The 22273-nt window shown below is 36.9% G+C and overlaps 1 protein-coding gene across 4 annotated transcripts in view; it reads right to left on the bottom strand.

The window, feature by feature from the left end:
- The window catches only part of LOC121314903 (zinc finger transcription factor Trps1-like), a 132518-nt gene that overhangs the window by 80142 nt on the left and 30103 nt on the right, over positions 1-22273 (bottom strand). For all 4 annotated transcript variants that reach the window (XM_041248646.1, XM_041248647.1, XM_041248648.1 and 1 more), the window contains one exon: positions 9775-10886. In XM_041248646.1, coding sequence (XP_041104580.1) covers positions 9775-10886 — 1112 coding nt within the window. The remainder of the gene's footprint in view (positions 1-9774; positions 10887-22273) is intronic.

Genomic DNA, 22273 nt, shown 5'->3' with positions numbered 1-22273 from the left:
CCTGGCTTTTATCTACATCCCTATTTCTATACAAAATAATGTTATTAGGCTTCCAAGCCAAAGGCTGGGGAAGCCTAATGTTATTGCTGTGTTTATTATTATTATTATTATTATTATTATTATTATTATTATTATTATTATTATTATTATTATTATTATTCCACTAAAAGTTTGTCACACAGTCATGAAAACATATACGTAAATAGATGCCTATGTGTGGACAACCAGACTGGTATCCCCCAGTGGAGTTTGGCCACTAAGCTAGAGCTCAAGAAAATATTGGACAATTTTCAAAACTCTTGTCGACAAAATCAACTTAAGATGGAGATCTGACAATGTCAGTATATATCGCACGAATCGCCTATAGAAGAAAACGTTGAAACAAAATCAATTGGACGGTTGGTTTGCCCACCGTGTTGGATTTGCGCAAAATATTCAAAGATCTTCTTGTCTAAAACCACAAAGTTGATCGGCACCAAAACTGTCACATTTGCTCAGGACAAGGTCCTTTCTAAGTTTTGTAAAATCCCTGCTTTTTCGTTAAAAAACATGGATGCAGCGAGCAAAATAACTATTTCACGAGTGCTATATTTACATATATTAAAGTATAAATCCATACTGCAATAAACCAGAGACATGAAACTGAGTATGATAGTAGAGGGTAATGTGAAGTAATGTCGATTTCAAAATGGCATGTTTTGGTGACATGGTTTGGTGGCCATATTGATAATTGAAAAACAACTTTTATGACCAATAACAAGAACAGTGTTGCACAATTGCTCTTCAATGTTGGTACAGTTGCGCGGCCCATAATAAAGTAATAACCTCTAAAATCGAAAGAAGATTGGTCGCATGGTTTGGTGGCCATATTGGAATTAACGTTTAAATTTAATCTCCTAGGGCGTGCCGATATGGTCTAAGTTATAATGGAACACATATAGGAAGTCATACGTGCTCTATGAAAAAATGTCATCACCCGCGACCACTGACCTCTCCAAAAGGTCAAACTAAAAACTGGCTCTTTGCACCTCAGGGATCACAGATAGAGCCATGGTTCATATGGAACACATATAGGATATGTGCTCATATGTGCTCCATAAAAAAAAAGTCATTACCCATGACCTTTGACCTCAGCTAAAGGTCAAAATTATTATTATTATTATTTCTGTCATATATGTGATCCTTTATAAAAATTTTCCAGGACTATTTTCCTAAAACCTCTCTCAGTGGAAGGGTACCCAACAAATCATTACAATTTCAAGGTAAATCTAGGTTTTGAAGTGTTTTGTTTTTAAAAAAAAAAAGTTTTCTAATAGTTATAGTGCACTCTCAATAAATGCTCCACTGTGTGGTAGTTGACCTTGACTTTAATTAGCGCCTTGCCTTTGGCTCAAGACGCAAAACTCCAGTCGTAGTCAACTATTGAACTGTAGGGCCTTCATCAGTGGGCACTATCACTTAATTAAAACCCTTCATTGTTCAAAGTAGTAAAGCTACCAAACATCCCGGTTTGGCCGGGACAGTCCGTGTCAGAAAGAATCACTGGCTTCAAGAAGGAAAAAGCTTCAGAAACAGACTTACTAGTGCCCTGCCAAGACAGCATGTGGGCCTATCACACTGTGAATCATGGACAGAGCTTATACTCTATGGACTGCATGTTTAAAAAATATATGAACCAAATTTCTTTTCGGCTAGAACAAAGACCGAAACAATCCTAACCAGTGTGTTCGTGCCAATGGCTGAAGAACTCGAGCAAGACTTGAGCAAGGCAAGTTACATCTCTGTCACGATTGATTCCTCTAACCACAAGCACATAGTCGTCTTACACTATTTCATACCGGACAAGGGGGTTTAAGCAAAGTTGCTGGAACTGAATGAGCTTCCCAGAAAAACTGCAGACACACTGGCAGCTTATCTGATCCAGGCCCTGAAGAAACACAAGATTGACGACAAGTATATAGCACCGTGTGCAGACAACATGAACTTCAGAGATGTCAATGATTACAATGTCCTCAAAAAAATGAAAGTAGCCACTGGACAAAATATCGTTGGAGTTCGATGTACAGCATTCATCGTGCACAACACAATTTAAACTGCAGCAGACTGGAATGCATCACTGTCGGTATTTTTAGATCTATACAGTGAGAGTACAGCAGCAGAAGAAGTTATGTGACACTGAAAATCAGCTGCAAGGATTTGCTTGGCCACTGTGCAACCTGCTGGCTCTCCCTTCTGTCAGCAGTGCAACAAAAGCTGCAGCACTATCCTGCCTTGCAGTTGTTGAATTGTCCCCTCAAATCATCAATAATTTTTTCAACAGCCCCTTATCCAAGCTGTGTTTTTTCTTCATCCATAATCAAGTCTCCCTCTTTAAACGACATCATAAAGAAGCTAGAGAGGCAGGCCTGCACTGCTATTGAAGCAGCTGGCGAATTAGAAACCCTCGTCGCCAAGCTTGAGTGATTCGTGGGACTGAAGGTGAAGGGAATGCTCTGGTCCCTCGCTGAAGAAACAGATGTGGAAGAAACCTTCATGAAGCACGTGGAGAGCTTGTACAACACTTGTGCCCAGTATATGAAGAAGTGGAATTCTCTAAAGGAGTATCAGAAGTTTTTCTGGGTTATACTCAAGCAGCCACCGTTGTGGGCAGCAGTGGAAGAAGCAGTCCGTTCACTCCTGAACACAAAGACAGGAGAGTGTTTTCTCACTGGCTAACAACATTTGGACCGAGGAGAAGACCAACCTAAATGTGTCTATACAGTTAGCAATGCTTACCAGCAAGTACAACTTCATAAGGCTTATCAGCAGATTGTTCAGAACTCTGACAAGGGCCGTCTCGGTGCTATGACTGAAACGTCTCGAATATACCATTAAGAGCTAGAAATTTTTGATAACTTACCCGCCCCCCGGAGGAGACCTCTTTTTTGTTTGAATTTATTTTAATTGATCTGACCCCGTTTTACTCCTAATTTGAAACGTCAAATTGTATTTAAGGCTCAGCGCACCACTACCACCCCTGCACTGACTTGGGAGCAGCAAAGACGAACACACGCTGTCCTCCGAAGCGTGTGTCATCAGCCAACCGCTTCTTTTCACTCTGCAAGCCCGCTATGCAGCCAAGACAGAGCTACAGTGTCGATGGACAACGCAGCTCTGGGCAGCTTACAGGCAAGCCTGCAGGCGTCTGGCTAGTCTACAGGGGTCGCTGGTGCATGGTGAGTTGAGGACACCCTGGCAGACCTAAGCCCCCCCCCCCCCCCCCCCCGGATGGCACTCGGCCAATTGTGCTCGGAACGCCTATCCACGGTCAGCAGTGGAATAGCCACTCTGGAGCCCCGAGACCGGCAGGGGGGTAGTTGTTTGAAGTACCTGAAATGTGAGAAAATCTTGGATTTTTTCATCATGAAAACCCTTAATTGTTTAAATGAGTGACACTTGTGCACAATCTGCTGAGCACTTAGTATCTCAGAAGCAAGTACTTGTATGTCAGAGAACCCAGCAATGCAACACATTAGGGTTCCTGGTGGCCATCTTGAAATGGGTGATGTGACTAGGTGGTAGGCCATACTGGGTATAAAGTCCCACCAATTTGTTCCTCCCACCCTCCTGTTCATGAAAATGTATGTATTGTAGGGTGTCTGACATCAATTAAAAGCAGTGTGGGGTACCTTGACCTAAGTAGGAGACCCCACTATTATATTGATTCACTATGGGGTAACTATTAAAAAATAAATAAACAACAGTACTATTAAAATAAAGAGTAGTTGAATTGATTACTTAAATGTATACTTTTATATACATAAAACCTTATTCATTGGAGTTTTGGCTGTTTAAATGTTCCTACCCTAGCAACAGTTAAAATGGATTGCCGTTTAGAGAGATTACATAACATAACATATTTATTTTTATATAGCACCTTTCATAGTGGACCACTATTACAAGGCGCTTTACAGAGGTAGGCTGTGAACTGTGCATTATATACAGAGTCACTTACAATAGGACATTGATTTAGGCAAAATTACATGTGACAGTAATAGTGTTTAATCATGAAATACCTATTTTTAGACTGAAAAGCTTTTTTTTTTTTTTTTTTTTACTGTGAAAAAAATACAGCCCTGAAAATAATGGAACCATTAACTTGTCCTGCTGAAACAATCTTCCTCTACTCAATGTAAGTAGTACATAAGCAGAAGTACCACATAGATCAAGCATGATATTTCTTACATCCACTGGGGGCAGTGTTTCAGGGGGTACAGATTAATGACTATTACTCTGTACCTCCTGTATTTATAGAGAAGACTAATTTAAAAGTTCTACAGCCACAGGGGTGCTTTAACTTTTTAAAAAGTTACCCGAATATGATGACTGAAGAGATGCTATCCAAAGTGAGTTTAAGTAACAAGATTAACACATTAGGCAAGATAACCGTTATATTTCATAATCATACCAAATTTCACTTTTAATTATTTTATGTTTTCTTTATTGGCCTGACAAATGTAATAAATAGCCATGATATAAGTTGCTTAGTTTTTCTTTAATCTTTTTTATTTTTTGTTGAAATGTTCAATGCCTTTGTATAATCCTTATACCGAGAATAAAGTTTGCTTGGGTGAATTTACATTCATTGCCATAAATGGCCCTGGACCAAAGGTTCTACCATTAGTTTAACTCATTAAAACAAAAGCTTTGAAAACTACAAGATCAACAAGGAAAACAATAGAGAATTTTTTTTTTATTTAAAAGCATGTCGTTTTAGTTTAACTTTAACTAACCTTGTGCATAGATTTATTTATTTTTTAACCATTGGTAGCATACAAATAAAACTCATTATAGTACCATCAAAAGTACCCCTTAGCAGAACAATATGCCCTTGAAGTAGATCTGAATTGCTACTCCAGTAATGATGATGAACAGGATTTCTGAGATTGTATGTGCCCACAAGCAATGTGTTTTTGCTAGACATAAGGGGTTTACACATCAAAATATAAATATAAAATATCAGGCATGTACTTTTGAATCTTACTTTTAAAATGCATTCATAGTTTCATGACTGCTCTTTGCAAGATATTATATATTTTAAAGTAAACGTCCCAAAGGTCACGTAACCCCATCACGAGTCCCACCAGTTAGGCCAAATCTATCGAGCATGAAAATGTACAAAATGATTTTCCACTAAATGTCAGGGTATGGGTGTTAGGAGATTTTGTTTTGGCAGTTTTTACACCAGAAATGTGAGTTTTGGGCACAAAAACAAAGCATCCATGTAGCATAATCTAAGGGGATTGAACAATTTGTAAATAAGGAAGTAAAATGGAAAGGTGAAAATGTTACACTGAAACGGGACACTACTTGTAATGTAACTTTATAGGAGTTGTAAAGGTTCCGTCGGATTAGCGAATTAATACAACCTGTCCTCACAGGGATATTTTTTAGTTTAGAAATGATTGTAACTGTGACCTAAATCAGCATAAATATTTAAAGCTTTGAAAGTCTTAACACTTAAATATTGTAGACCTGTTCCTATGTACCCTCAAATGTCATTTGTTAAATATAATAATTTTTTTTTAAATGCTGTTAATTTACCATTTTGGAAGGCTTTTAGTTTCTCTAAATGAAATGTACAGTACAGTATATTAACAATGAGTTAAGGTCCAAGTGTGGGTAAAACTGGGTTCAAAATAGACCGCATTTTATGACAAAGTATGACTCATTGACGTAACGTGACCACCGCAACACAAATTTCCATGGAGGTATGAAAGGCACAATTAATGGAACAAAATGCACCAGAATTATTGTGAGGTATGAAAGGCACAATTATTGGACTAGAATGCACCGGAATCACTGAATCATCTGCAAAGACCATGCTAACAGCTATTACCCATGACGTCCAAAAGAAAGAAAAAAGCACAACAGCAAAGTAATATCCAGCAGAGCTGTGGGGAGGCAGCTGTTATTGATTCCTTCAATGTAAAGTTGTCAGAAGTGTTTCTAACAAATTAGTAGGCCAGTGTTAATGTCAATGAAACACATTTCAGCTCACAAATGTGGTAGCAAAAGGTTAACGAGAGAAGTACAATTAAAGTTAATATTTATGGAAAGTCTTTAGATTATTAAATACAGTACCTTACTTCAGTGTTTCCCAACCTTTTCTGAGCAGCGGCACCCCTTGATACATGTAACTTTTCTGAGGCACACCAAACATATTTTATGACAACTTACCATTGATGTGAAACCTGGGCATTCCTGAGTGAGCACATTCTCATGATCCGGTGTGGAATAGTCGCTAAGGCAACTCTTAGGTCCTGCTCCACTGACCGTATGCACTACCTTCTGTTGTTCTTTATATAGGTCAACGTGGTAAAGTCCAAGTCGCATAAGTAGGTTGTAGGAAAAGGCAACATAATTGAAATACAGTAGCACGGTCTGCAATAGCTTGATATTCTTTCGCCACAAATAGCCAAAATGTGTACAAAGGCATCTGCGTAAACTTCATTTTTAATGTGCCATCCAACCTAAGCTCTGTGAATTCTTCTTGCGCCTCCAGTGACAGCTTCTTTGCAGATTCCACAGAAGAGGACCTTAATGGATTGTGCACCCAGTCAAAACCTTATATATTGGCTGACGGGAAGTAGCATTTGAATTTGTCTTGGAGATGAGATTAACTTGTTTCAGCATCATTGGAAGCAGAGGTAGATGCCTCAGGTTCTCTTTTCTTTAAGAATGCAATACAATCACGCATTCGCGAGAATGCTGCTGCCCCGTCACTTCGGAAACAGTTTTATGAACATAAACATAGGAATTATTGAAAATGTTGCGGCACACCTGTTGGAAAACTCTAAACACAAGTGTGCTTATTTTTTAAGCATCAGATTCTTAGAAAACTGCCCTTTCGATTTGACTACTATGGCACTTTCTTATCTAAAAACTGAACTAGCTCCATTAGAAATCGTTTAGTTTTCCATCTCTTCACTGGAAGAGCCATATGTCCACAACTTCGCACAAATGATTTGCATTCTCAAAAAGAGCAATGATATGCCATGACATAGCCATTGTTAAGTTAACATAACCTCACCTATCATTGTACACGTTCTGTAGCTAAAATATACATTATTAAATAATTACCACTCACATATTACATATTGCAATGGTCTTGATTTCAGGGAAAAGAACAGGAAAAACTACAGTACAACCTAAAAAAAAACACTATCTCATTCACCTCTGTAGGTGCCTAGAGCCGCTTTTCATTCGAGTCACGTTGCTCCAGATAGTCCTTTGAGGCATTCTCTGAACAATGACATTCCTCATGATGGACGCCTACAGGCAACTGCATGTTTGTTTTTTTTAAATGGTATTGAAACTTGAATTGACAGTCTGACCAATAAACAAGGGTTTAATACTAGTGAGGACTTCCCATTGAAAAAAACTAAAGAAAAATTTGATTAGCTGATGGCAATGAAATCCCTCCTCCTCTTCCTGTTTTGCAGCAGAGGAATATAAAAGATAAATAAATAAAATATTGTACCATGTATAGCATGACTATATACAAAGCCCGCACATTATTGTAAAAATGAAAGAAATATTCAAGATTACATTATTATTATTATTATTATTATTATTATTATTATTAAAAGAATTTCATTAAAATTTAAAAATATACCATAAGTCTGTAACTCAATTAATACATTTAGATTATGGCCATATATTCACATTTTTACCACCAAGTGGATAAATCTGCCATCGTCCTAACAAGCCGTCTCACTGCACTTGTACAAGACATTTTATACTGAAAAAGAACAAGCTTAAAAACCCTGAAAAAAATGTAGTATGCCTGAAGTGGTGTTTTGTTTGTTCACTTTTCTGAACAACAAAGATTTATAGAGAGCAAAAAAAACCTCTAAAATAAAGACTCATTCCTCATTTTCACAGGTACTTAAGTTATTATTAATGGCATAAAATAAGACAGAGATTTTTACTTTATGTATACTATAAGTTAGTGTTATTTTATTTTTTTTTATAGGTGGACAGAACAAACTTCACTGTACTTCAGTCTTTTGGAATTAACATATTTTAAATTCAGTTTTACTCTACTATTAACTGAGGCAGTAGCTACTAGTAAATACAGTAACTACTGTTTAGTGTGTATACCTGCAGTGATAGTGTCCATGGACCATTTTAAGCTGCTGTGCTCTTCATAAAACAATCATGTTGCTTTTTAACTAGACTGCATAATTTGATGTATTTAGCAGTTACGAGCCGTTTTCACTGTTACCTTTGGTTACAAATTGAAAGAAAACAGAAAATCTTTTAAAATCAAATCATAAGCTGAGCAACTTCCCTGCTGGTGTTTCTGTTGTATTTCTAAAGGTTTGAAAGATAAACAAGGGATGATCATGTGTGTGCAGCCCTATTTAATATATGTTTTTTAAAACATTTTTTATATTTACCTTAAAACTAAAATAACTTTGTTGTGTGTGTATCCAATTAAGGCACCACTGGAAAGCGATATATGTGCTCAACAACTTTTCTATTCATGGTTTGTATTTAGTCTGAATGTTGCTTTAGACATGTTGAGGTAAATAGGATGTGTTCTGCCCTGCACTACACACTAGAGTGTTGACCCGGAAACACGCTGGTGTTGGTAGCATCAATACCATTCTAAATCCACGCTGCTGGGCTGGAGGAGTTAAGGAAGTACATTTAGAAAAAAAAAACATTTTACAACAGATTTAAACCTTTGTTAAATTGCAGGTAATTGTATTTCTTCAGGATAAAAAAAATTCTTATACTTAGAATTTGAAATCTAAAAGATAGCCTATACTGCACATATTAAATCAAATTGCTGAACAAAGTGTTATAGAATTCAGTGTAAGTTCGAACACATGTGGTCAAAATGTGACACGTCAGCAATGGTGGAGCAACACAAAGAGAAGTATCACAAAAATGCAGGTAAAATGAAGTGCTCCTAAAACCTTAATACCATAATGACTGAAGTCCAAATAATTACTAGTAAACAAAAAAAAAACCTGCATTTAAAATATAATTTATTAAGTCTGTACTAAAAGACTTTAGAAGCATTTGGTATTGAACTTTAAAAATCACTAAATGGCCCATACAGTTTGTATGGAACTAAATGAATTACAACTTTACCCAGGGACTAAAAGAGCAGTATTGATGAAAACTGCATTACATGGCTTTCTTATATTTATTATGTTTGAGGTGAGGTGAAAGATGATAATATTGAATGGTGCAATTCATAGATTCACAACCTTGCAATTCAAAGCCTTGCAAGAGTGCTAGGCTGTTTGGGTAAATACATTTAATGTAAATTCATGAAACTAAATCAGTGAAAGGCCCTTAAGTAGCAACATTTTTATTTGTAACATTAACAGGCGTGTTCTCTTTTAAGAAAACATGCTGCTATGATACAATTAAAATGTTCAGTTTTGTCATGTCACCAATTTACAAACTGAAAACCACCTAAAAATGTATTACCATACTTTTACTGACTTAGTTAATCAACTCAGTTTTATCCTGGAACCAGGAATCAAGGTGTCCTCACCAGTATTGAAAAACAGCTACTAATATGTGGAATTCATGTCCTTATTTTTTAAAAAGTAACTGTTACATCCTTATGCTTATTTCCATTTTAATGATCAATGCAAAGTAATAATAATTCAAGTCAACTGCAACTAAGTTCACTAAATCCTTATGATAGTCGCATTTTAATACAGTTTTTTTTTTTTTTTTTTTTTTTTTTGCTTGCTTTTCCCTTACCTGTAGTGACGAAATATCTCTTCTTCAAACTCTGTAACAAAATCACATTTGGTGCAAGAGTGCTCCTTGTTTTCTTTGACTGACAATTGTGCCTGATCGTTCACAGGATGCTTATCTTCAGGCTCGACTTCCTTTGCCGCCTGGGAGCTGTGCATGTTCTCATAATGAAGCAAAAGCATATCGACATCGTGAGCTGCAAATGCGCATTGATCACACTGGTGCTTAACTTTGGCACGCCCTGTCACACCAGGGGACAACTGCAACAACAAGAGGGCACAGTGGGAACAATTACTTTTCCTGCAGGCAAACGGATAGGTAATTTCCCCCAGGTGCTTTTCAGGGCTGCACAGTCCTCTAGGGCAGAACTGGCAGTGCTTAATGGTACATTTGTGAATACTGTGCACCTGCTGATAGTGACGCAAGAGAGGCCCAACAATAATCACTTCTGAGCCATGGCTCATGGAATACCTGAAATCACAGAACTGACAATTGTAGCTGGTCACCACGTTTTCCTCGCTTGTTAGCTGTTTTTTTCTCGTGGTGCTAATCTGTTCTCCATCAGTTTTTTTCCCCATATCATTCTCGTTAATCAGGGCTTCTCTTGAGACTTTGTCACTGCCCTCTTTGTTAGGGCTTCCTGACTTGCCTCCACAATGCTGTTTGTCATAATGTTCTAAGAGTCTTAGAGTGCTGGATGACTCGCAACTGAAGCTGCAGAACTTACACCAGTAATAACTGGTAGTATCTGGACCGTTTTGCCTGGGGGAATCCATGGGTTTAATGGGGACTGAGTAACCAATAGGAGTATCATCTTCTGCCCTAATGGTGCTTCTGTCCTGCCATTTCCCTAGCTCACTGGGCTCCACGGTGCGGGGCAAACAGTTGACTTTGTTAGAGTTCTTCTCTGATGGTTTGTTATAGTCACTTGAGTCAACGCTTGCTGGGGGAGTTTTTACTTTGTTTGGGTGCGTGGCTATAAAGTGATGTTCTAATTCTGTCGAGGAGCTTCCCATGTAGGTGAAGTTGCAGAACTTACAGCGGAAGTACTTGGTGTTGCCTTGACAGTCCGGGGTTTTCCGCCCAATGCCGATGAAGGTTCCTCCTAGAGTTACCTGTTAGAAAGAAAAAAAAACAAGCGTGAAGAAAGCTTACTTGGGTAGCTTGTCTCAATACCTCTCTGTTAAATCTTTTCATAGCACTGAAGTAACATATTTCTTGACAGTTGGGCATGAAAAAGGTAATACAATTAAATAAATTATAAACTATGAAATTATAAAATTCTTGGAATTTCCTACAGTTTCTTTTTTAGGAAATTACCCTGTACATGGATAGCTTAAAAAAGGTTTGGCTTTAATAAATCATAATTTAACATATGATCCACTGAAAGATAGATTAGAAGACTAGTGGGCCAAAATACATCAGAACAGTGTACTAACAACAATTTACATCAAATTATCAAAAAATGAACTCATGAAATACAGTTAAAAAAAAATAAAAAATCTCAGGTCATTGCCAACAAATTTTAATAAATCTAGCCTGGCTATACTGCTACAGCTAAACTGCACAAGACACATTCACAAATGCCTTAATCAATATTTATTTTATATAGCGCCTTTCACAGTGGACCACCATCACAAAGTGCTTTACAAGATAGTGAGAAACAATGCATAATACATTACATACAGGGCATAATACATTAAATACAGCAGTAAAAACAATGCAAATATATTAAATATAGGCATAATACATTAAATAACAGGCTAGGATGTGAATTCTAAACATTGTGGATGCGTGTGTCAAGCAGAATTAAAATAGCAATTTAGACAACAGCTAATAACAGATATCAGGCTTAGAGAGCATTAAAAGCAAGAGAGAACAAGTGGGTCTTGAGAGTTGATTTGAAGTGAGCGACGAATCTGCGCGCACTAAAGTTGGGAGCGTTTCAGAGAGTCAGGGCCATGAAGCTAAAGGAGTGCTCTCCGAGTGTAGATCGCTTTTGCTTCGGTATAACAAGCAGGCCTGAGTCAGAGGACCTCAGCTTGCATGCAGGGACATAGTGGGTCAGCAGGTTGGAGAGATACTTTCTGCCTGTGTGAGAATTTTGAAAGTAATCCTGTACTTTACAGATAGCCAGTGTAGCTGTGCAAGACAGGGGGTAATGTGATCATGTATTTTACATCTGGTAAGGATCCTAGCAGCAGCATTTTGAACCAGCTGCAGTCGGTTTATGGTGACCCAAGGGAAGCATGTAGATGCTGAAGAGGAGAGGACCAAGAACAGATCCTTGAGGGACACCGCACGTGACCGGGTTTGCATCAACACTGCTTCCGTCATAGAAAAAAGACTGCATGTGTCCAGATAGGTAAGAGGACAACCAGGAGAGACCCCAGAGATCTCAGCATACTTCTGAAGACGGTCAAGAAGACTGCTATGATCTATTGTATCAAAAGCAGCAGTTAGGTCAAGGAGGACAAGGACAGAGACAGAGACAGAGGGAGCAGCAGCATCAGCATTAAGCAGATTATTCATAAGAGCCGTTTCGGTACCGTGATGTGGCCCGGAACCCAGACTGCAGAGAATCAAGCAGGTTGTTATCTGTGAGAGTTTTGGAGAGAAAATGAAGATTGGATATGGCTAAAACAGACGGGTCAAGGGAGGGTTTTTTGAGCACTGGCATTATTCAGGAAGTCTTGTGGTCAGCAAAACCAGGCCTGAAACCAGGGACAAGTTGAGAGTGTGCATAATGGAAGGAGCAAGGTCAGAAGCACAGAGATGGACAAGATTTGTTGGCCAGGGGTCAAAGGGGCATGTGGCAGTAGTTGATTTCAGAAGTAAGCTGGACACATCAGTAATGGAGAGAGGAGAGAAGGAAGAGAGAGCAGGAGGGGCAATCAGAGGAGTCAAGATGGTCAACTATGATACTGGGTTTGTGGCAGGAGAGCGTAGAATAAATGGTGTTGATTAATGCATCTAACTGAGTGGCCTATCTAACTATAAGCTATATTTCAAGAGGAAAGAGAATAAATATACCGGCAAACTGTCCTATCTGCCATGGAAGCTAATTTATGATTCCCAAGAGGAGAGGATAAAAATAACACTATGTAACACAATTTTTGTTCCTGGGTAGTAAGTGTTATTTCCTAATTGCTTATGCCTCAAAAGTATAGAAAATGGCTATTATTCCCCACAAACTTTGCTTTTGTGGCCAGGACATTGATATTTCAAAATATCACTATTTCCAATGGGAAAACGGGCAAATGTGTGTCTTTTCGTTCACATAAAGTCAGAAAAAAACAACATATGAATCCAAATTAACATGTATTTATACTAAAGTAATACAAAAATGATTACACAAGATTTAGAAGTGAGTAGTTTTTCGAGATTTACGATTATACTGTAAATACGCAAATACGCAATAAGCAATTAGGAAATAACCCTTACTACCCAGGAACAAAAAAATAATAATAATAATTGTTACACGGTGTAATTAAACTGAATAAGATCAAATACTCATGGCTGCAAAGTATTACTTGTGTATAAGTTATGTCTATCTTTGTAATCCTGAGCTATAGAACCAAAGCAGAGTACATTTAATTAAGAACAAAAGTTCCCCCAATAACTTTGAAGTTGTACAAAATTACTACCAGAGATGATTTGTCAAGCCTATGCAAGTTTGTGTAATATTTGATGTTCTCATGTCCCTCAGGATCATTGAATATGATAAACATAATCATATTGGGAATACCCACCCCCATTAAGCAACAAATGTATACAGTGCACGCAAAATAGCAAATACCTTGAATGCCACATTACCTTAGCCTGCCATAATGTTGGATCTCACTTTAACCTAAGGGTTCATAAAATATCACCAACCAGAACTCTATACAACATTTCATTCCTAAAATATTATTATCCCAGATTATAATACTCAATAGCATTGGCAAAGGAATGTTCTACAAAGTTGTATTACAATAGGACAAGTGTTTCACTTAACCCTTTGCAGTCCGTTTATTCAGCGCTTGTCAGGTGAGTCAGGTCCAATTTATTTTCACACGTGCTGTTTATTTTACACGCGCCGTTTAATTTATTTATTTATTTATTTTTTAAAGGTTTAAAAGGCATTGCATCACAAAATTACATCAGTACTGGATCTCCAGCCAAGCCCCATCCCTTGCTCACTGTATTTTTCACATACCTCTTTATAGATGTCCAAATGCGATCCAAATCATTATTTTTTTACTAGCGCATCTCAAAAAGCTCTGAAAATATCTGTGATATTGTTTGAGCACTGGATGTGGAAGTAGCTATCTCCTTTGTTTATGTCCATGTTATCTCCGTGGTGCATGGGGCTATCAAATATATCCTTTTTCCGGCTTCATTCAGCTCCTGTCGATCTCACTCGGCTATTGAAAGGTTTTCTCTGCTTTTTCTGGAGAAAAAACAACTATAGACATGTGCTTTACGTCTTTTTGATGATGTCGGACTGGGTCCAACATCGGTCTGGAAAGGGAAAATTGTAATGTCGGACCTGTTCCGACATAGGACCACAAAGGGTTAATATACATAAGTGTAACATATATACATCTCCAAATATCTCAATGTCGACCAGTTACACCAGACAATGTTATTTCGGGCAGTTGTTTATATAGCACAAATAGCTTTTGTTGCTTTCCATTTCCATTGATTTCAATAACAAAGGCACACTGTATATTTTGGGCAAACTCAGCTGTTTGGAACTCATTATGTGCCATTCACACAGATTTAAATAACAAATGCATTGCTTAATACTCTAGTAATTGCTCTTACTAATATGAGCTGTTTTCACCTTGTTACCTTGCCATTTACATAGATTTCAATACAAAAGAAGGCAGCACTTTACTGTAGTAAAAGCTTGACAGATCCATCAATCAGCTGTTTGCACCTCGTTACAGAACAATGTACTGTACCTTGGCTATTTAATCCCTGTACGCAGTGTTGGGTTTACAGTTTGAAAAATCAGCACTGACTGCAACATCAAGCATGGCTGGAAAGTAAAAAGCGATGAGGATCTGCACGAAAATTCAGTGTGTAAACAAAATGTCTGTTAGATGCTGTGCGCTTCCTAAAGCATGCTTGGAACTCTGTCAGTCAGCAAACAATGCAATGTTGCTTCAACAAAGATGGAGTTTCTGTAGTTGAGGAGGAGAGTGCTGACAAAAATACAACTGAAACTGAAACTCTGACAAACCAGAGGGTATTTCAGAGGAAGAATCCTCAGCTGTGTCACCTTAGCGACCAGGACACTCTGCCTGAAACAAACACAGATGATGTAAGCGTGCGTGCTGCGCTTGTAACACTGATAATATGGAGCAGCATCTGGATATAGAGCCGAATTGGGATTTTTTTTTTAGAAAACATTGACAAGGTTTGCCATCCATACTTGCAAAAAATGATTGTCCAGATGCGTTTCACAGAGTTCCTAGCTGGAAACCATTTGCAGTAATGTAGCCTACCTGTACTGTACATTTCTGCACATTACTTTCTTGCAGTCACTTTTTATTACAGTCCTAGCTGACACATCTTATGCAGCAAAGGAAAGGCATCTGCATATCCATGCAGAAGTTTAGACAGTAGCACAGTTTTCATCTTTATTGAGTTTTTTAAGCAACACAGGTTCAGATACAACAATTTTAACAATTTACAACAATTTTGCCTTTTGACCATTTTTGTCAAAAACAGCTATCATTTGAAGAGGCTCTGGCATGGTAGCATCAATAAATGTACTGGATTGGGGTAAAAGACAAGACAAAGACTTCATTAAATCCAGATTCTTTTGAGAAAATCAGTGTTCCATCTCTGACCCTGCTCTATCTAGAATGTTTAACACAGGTGCATGATGCACCACCGTAGCACTGGCTGATGATGTTGTTAGTATTAAAACCTACTTCAGTGAGGTCTTGAAGTATTTGAGTTGTAATGTATTCTGTATCCAACTGATGCAATTCAAGCAAGCCAATCAGATGCTCCTCAGGTATTGAATCAGTAACAAATCTTACCATTTTGGATAGATTTTCTACATTGCACTTATCTGGTGTGAATGCATATATGTCTCTAATTTGATTAAGAACCATTTTACTTAATGTCTCTATCAACTCATTTTGTATAATGTATATTTATGGTATATTCTTTAGTACCTCTGCTAATTTGGTATCTTTCTGTACAGTGTATTCAAATAGCTTTATGAAAAGCCCAGTTATAAAACAGTCCACATCATCTATTTTATCACTATCCCCACGAAGGGGGAGTTCATTGACTACAAGAAAACGTACTCTCTCTCCAATGCTTGTAACGCAGTACCTGTTTTTCTCCACTTGTTTGGGGCCCAACAGAGAATCATCAGTTTATTCCATTACCTGTCTGTGTTTAAACTCACTCCAAGCGGCAACAGCTTGTAAATGAGCACAACTCGTGGCATGCTTGTGAAAACCCTTTTCATGGTTAAGCGCAGATTTCCAATTGCTAAACCAGTGTACTGTAAAAACAGTACCCTTGTCATTTACTACCCTGAAAATGTGACAAGGAAAACAAAAGCAGGTATCTTTTGTTATGGAATACTCAAGCCAGGGATGCGTTTAAAATCATCTTGTGTTAAAGCTTCTCTCTCGCTGACCAAACACACCTCGGCGTTGAAAAGATTTTAAAACAGGCTGGCTAGGAGTATCTCTATTAAGATCGTCAGCTGCTGCACTAGAAGAACAAGAAGCAATGGTATTCATGTTACTTTCCTCCATTGGACTTTTATCATCAGTGCTACTAGTAGTAGTGTGAGGCACAGGCTCTTTATTTTGTCGAATAAGAAACCGATCCATTTTGATGCCGCAGAACAATGGTGAGGAGGCCCAGAAGTAAATAAAACTTAATGTACACTAATATGACTAAATAAAATGAATGGATGCAAAAAATATATAAATGTCCTTGTCAATCAAACTTTGATAGTTTAAACTAAAATCACTAACCTAAATTTACTAACCTTTTTATAATTTATCTGTTAACTTTTCTTAACTGTCTACAGTACTTCCCTCTCTCTCACACACACAATCTCTTTGTTTTAATGGCTTCTTAAACCGGGTGTGAGCAATAACTGAGTGGGCAGACATTATTAATATATATTTTTTTAATGTGACGTGCTTTGCATGTACTGTATCTATATTCAATCCAAATAGAAAATGTAAAAATGCACAGATGAAATTAGAAAATTTAATTTAAGATAATATATGCATTTGTCCTACCCAACTTCACTTTCTTACAGATAAAAAAAAATTAAAAAATCTTAATACTTTTTTTTAAAAACCATTCAGGAAAGTGGATCTGGGGGAGCGAAAGGGACTCTTGGGGGGAGGGGGGGGCACCCCCTGGCACCCCCCCTAGTGCCGGCCCTGGGTATAGGGCCAGTGGTTTTTCAAAAACCTGCGATAATAAAACAGAGTATGATATTAAGCAAGGTGATATAAAACGGGTTCATCTGTATTTTGTATTAGTATTTAATTCTGTTTTAATTCAAGTGGTGCCGTTTTGGTTTTGAATGGATTTGAATGAATGAATGTGCTTTCCTTAGTTTTTAAATACTGAGCAACCCCAAGCTTTTTGTATACTGCTTCAGTGCAATGGGATTGAAATACAAATCTTTTTTTTTTTTTTTTTTTTTTAAATGGGTAGATTGCTGTATGTGCAATTATTATGACAGACCTGCAGTAGTATGGCAGTGTAAATATGTTTTTTTTTTTTGTTATCTTATTGTATTTTTATAGATGGCATGGCCAGTATATACTGTAAATAGGCAATTAATTAAAGAGTGGGGGACTGCATGTTATCATCACTGCCCCTAATGAGAAATTAGGGTAAATAAATAATATTTCTGTGCAAGGTGCTGTTTATGTCAAAATGTTTTTTAAAAAGTGGATAATGTTTTATAAAAAAAATAAGTATGCAGTTAAAACATGATGTATACGATACTATTATTTATGTACATCTATTTGAGATGTTTTATTAATGTGTATCTGTAATAAAACAACATTTGTGAAAAATAAAATGAAAGAAAACAAAATTTGTGAAAAATTATAAAAAATAAAAGTTATTTTACAGGGCTCTAGTAATATTTTAATACAACCCATTCATATATTCAGTGTGTGTCTTAGATTTGTCTCTGGAGATTTACTGTGATTTATTGTATAGCTTTCCTGCCATCAAAGATGTGTTCGAGAGAACACATGCTGTATCATTTCTGTGTGTTTTACCCACCAGAAAAAGAAAAAAAAAAACATATCTGTAAACTGTCACAAACCACCAGAGACAGCTTACTGGAATAACTAAAATGTACCTTTTGACCAGTATTGTGATTGCTTGTGTGTTGTCCATTATTTTAAAAAAATGAGCTGGAAAGGCGCAACATAGAAAAGCTGACAGCAATCACAGAATGCGGCCTAAGCTCCATGACATTGATAAAAAATCTGTTTATTAGCCATAGTTCAGGTGAAAAGCTAATTAATGAGAGAGACCTTTTCCATTCCTATCCAAGTCATTCAGAACAACGATATCCCATTCAATGCTATTTTGACAATTCTTAATTACTGTGACCCAAGGAAAAAAAAAAAAAAGCCCATATAAAATAAAGAATTAGGAAAATATAGATAGGAATAACATTTGTAATCTGTCGTCTGAACCAATGAAGCCCTTAAAAGGTGAACTACAACAGCTAAGGTTTGAAAATGGGTTTCCTTGCCCCTTAATTGGGTACAGTAGAGTTTGTACTTTTAATCCTTTCTAAAATGCTCTGAAGGTAAAACACGGTTCTTTATGTGTTGTTTTTGTTTGTTTTTTCAATTTTAAATTTATCCCTGTTTTCTCCTCAATTAAGTGTTGCCAAGCTACCGAACTCTGAGAAGCAAATGTTCAGCCTGAGTGGTCTGATCCTGGCACCTCACTGGTAGCAGTCTCTACTGTAAGGGTAGCAAACTCCAGGTGACTGTCTGTGTAGCCCGCAGGAATGCACTCTGGGACATCAGCAAGGTTCATCAACTTTACTTGTTGAGCCACTGGCGACCCCTTCAGAGACATTTTAAAAGTGAAGAAAAGGTATTACAAAAATGAAAAGCAGCAGTGATACTGGTACTAAAGCTCAAAATAGAAGATGATTTTTTTTAATTATAGGAACTGCATTTTAAATCGCGCCAAGAGCAAAATTCTACTGCATTCTAACTGCATTGTTTTACTTAAGGAAATGGAAAATTCTTCAAAGGCCATAATGATTATCAAAGATACCAATGCATACTACACACGAAAAACCCAATTAAATATATTACATGAATAGTAAACATGCAAGCAATGAATTAAACCCTAAGATCAGATCGCACTGAAAACTTCCACAGATACATTTATACAACATCTGGTCAGTGCCTTTCTTTTAAAATATAATTTAAGTTCACTTTTTACTGGCTTCCATTCTGTGTGCCTTTGGGTAATGAGATATCATGCTTTTTTACATTACCACATATGGAAAATTCCGTTAATGACACATAGGCTGTATTCTGTTATTTTTTCCCTTTGCTGTAACCACATCAAGTTGAAAGCTTGTAGTTAAACAAATGTCCCTCTGTTTCTGAGAATTTGACAAGTAATCTTTAGCTGTTGCACATCAGAGTTAGGGTAGGTGCTATACAAGTGAATAGTTAACTCCCAAGGGTTTAAAACCAAGGTTAGTTGAGTGTAATGTACACTAAATTATACATACTGAGAAACCAATTCTACCGTAGGTTACATTGCTAAAGTCATCATTGCTAGGGGCGGTTATCCTATTAAAAGAGGGACTAAGAGAAATAGAAAACACAGCACTTACTATATACAACAGAGAAGGGTATATGAGCCAAGCCTTAGCTTTGAAAAGATCTGAAAAACCCTACAAACTTTGATCATTCCCATGACTGTAGTTCTTTATCTGTGGTTTCTTAAGCCATGGAAACCACAGATATTTACTAAGGTTTTACTTCAGTTCCCTTCAGTAAAAAAAAAGTGGGTTGTTTATTTCTTGTTTTAAAATGCTATCCCTGTCAGAATAAAATGGTGCATCTGTTATAAATCTCGACCAATGTGTCTGCTTGAACGATAACACCAACAAAAGGCTGATGTAAGGCTACTTGGAAAAAATACAGAGAATTACATGTTTAAAACTAGTTGACAGTTTACAGTGAAACAGAATGTTTGTGTGGCAGAGCAGGCTCTGCACATTGGTGTGTGTGTGTGTGTGTGTGTGTGTGTGTGTGTGTGTGTGTGTGTGTGTGTGTGTGTGCGTGCATGCATGTGTGTGTTGTGGCTGGCAGCCTTCTTGGCTCGGGAATAGGAGAACAGTCTGGAGCCAAGATGACCACCGTTTGCACAGCTACATGTTTAACTGAAAAGTGTGGAATGTGGCCAGGGGGTGACTGATTTGATTGTCAATTAAACCCCTGGCCACATGCTATAACAAGAGAGATTAAATGGTTGTTTGGCAAGGGTGTAGGAGAGAACGAACGAAAGAAATGCAGAGAGCTACTATGTACTAAGCTGTTGTGTATTTTGGAGTGTTTTGTTTAAAGGACGTATTTTGTTCCTGTGTTTTGTTTATTAGTGATGATCACCCCTGGGCAACATTCCAAATTTTTAATTAAACCATCAAAATCATGTGGCTGTGTAAATGGCGGCCATTTTGGCTCCCATTTCCGAGCCAAGAAGGATGTCAGCAACAAAACACACAAACACCCTTGTGCAGAGCCTCTGCTCTGCAACAGCCTGTTTTTGAAGTGGTTTGGCTTTTTCTGGGTCTGTGAGAAGGATATTCCAGCCTGTATTATATTGCACCTGAATTCAGCCCTGTTTTGTCTTGACCAAACATACTTGGCACTTAATACTTTTACAAATAGAAGATGCATTCATTTTATTTCAGATATTTCTATGGTGTATAATAACAGTGAAATATATGTAAATATAAACAAAAAAGCAGGAGATCTTTCTTGAGTTCATTAAAACTTCTTTAAAAAGGTATGTCTTGTATTTTTTTCAACTTCTGGAACACTTATGGACCACTAGAGTAGTAAAAAAAAAAAAAAAAAAAAAAAAAAAAAAAAAAGGTACTGAAGATAAATTCAAAATGTTTCAATGAAACAATGTCCATTCGCAACATAAAGGGCTAAACTGCATTCTGGCAAGCTCATTAGTCCCTCTGGAGGAGGGCAGCTAGAGTGTTTACAAAAAGAAAAGAGACTATTTTTTGCAGACAAGGAACTTAGGTAATTAAGGTCATACTGAAAAAAAAAAAAAAAAAAAAAAAAACGCTAAAAAAATTAAAAAATGGCAGTTTCTATAACCGAAACGTAACCGATAACTGTTTATCCCTGTTGGACACTGTCCCATAGTTTACAGACTGTATTTCAAAATGTGCTACAAGACAAATGCATGTTGTATTGGCATTACAGAGTAATAAAGCAATACAACTAGATCAATTAAACACATACCAGTATAGTAAAGATTAGGGACCTTTTTCTTAATGGAATGTTTTGTTTAGTTTTTTAAAAATACAAACCTACTAGATAAAATAACTTAATAAAAACACACATGCAATAATTAAATGCTTTTAAAACTTAAAATAATAATTCACATAACATTTTTATTTTTGCTGGAACTGTAACTCATCCAAAAGTGTTTTGGTTTAAAAAGAAAATGGAATTAGTCAATTTCACTATTTTCACTTTTCAGTGTTTTTCATTGAGAAGATTGTATCTAATGTCAAACAGATGGTGAGAAGCAATAATTTCAAAATCAAAACTATTTAAAAAAAAAAAAAAAGACGTGTTTATAGCAAACATCTAAAGTTAATTGGGTGAAACAAAAGCCAGTATTAAAAGCCAAAGACCAACCTCCGATTACTGTTGGCATGCAACAAGATATGCTTCTTGTAACCAGTTATGTGCTGTGAAGCCATCCTTTTTCAAAGCATGCACATTGAAGAGAAAATACTTTATGCACTTATTTAAATCTGAGACACCACTGACTTTTTTGTTTTAAGAGCTTTCACAGTAATACAAAACCGTAATTAATACTAACCCTAACCCTTTACTGTGGTTTGCCATGGTAAAAGCATAGTAATTTAGCAGTAACACACAGACTATATAAGGCTAATATCAGTCATTAAGGGAGGTTTGAGTGGCAATGGGGCACAAAGCAAAGTCAAACAAATTGACAATTGACAACGGGTTTTATTCTCGGTCGATTTGGCTCTTCACTGATGCATTCTGTGTTCATGCTGTAGTATGTAGTCATGTAGATGTTTGCTATACACATTTAATAAAATGGCATCTGTAAACAAAGGAACTGATGGCTGTGAAAAGCAAACATCCATAATTAACAGAACACTCTAGATGGCGAATAACATTTATGTAGCCCTTACATCCCTGTGAATACGTATAATACAAATTTAAAAGGAAGGTTTTGT

The sequence above is a fragment of the Polyodon spathula genome, chromosome 4 (genome assembly GCF_017654505.1).
Source record: "Polyodon spathula isolate WHYD16114869_AA chromosome 4, ASM1765450v1, whole genome shotgun sequence".
NCBI classification, from domain to species: domain Eukaryota; kingdom Metazoa; phylum Chordata; class Actinopteri; order Acipenseriformes; family Polyodontidae; genus Polyodon; species Polyodon spathula.
Note: the sequence above shows the minus strand (reverse complement) of the source record. Positions and strands in the feature narration are given on the sequence as shown.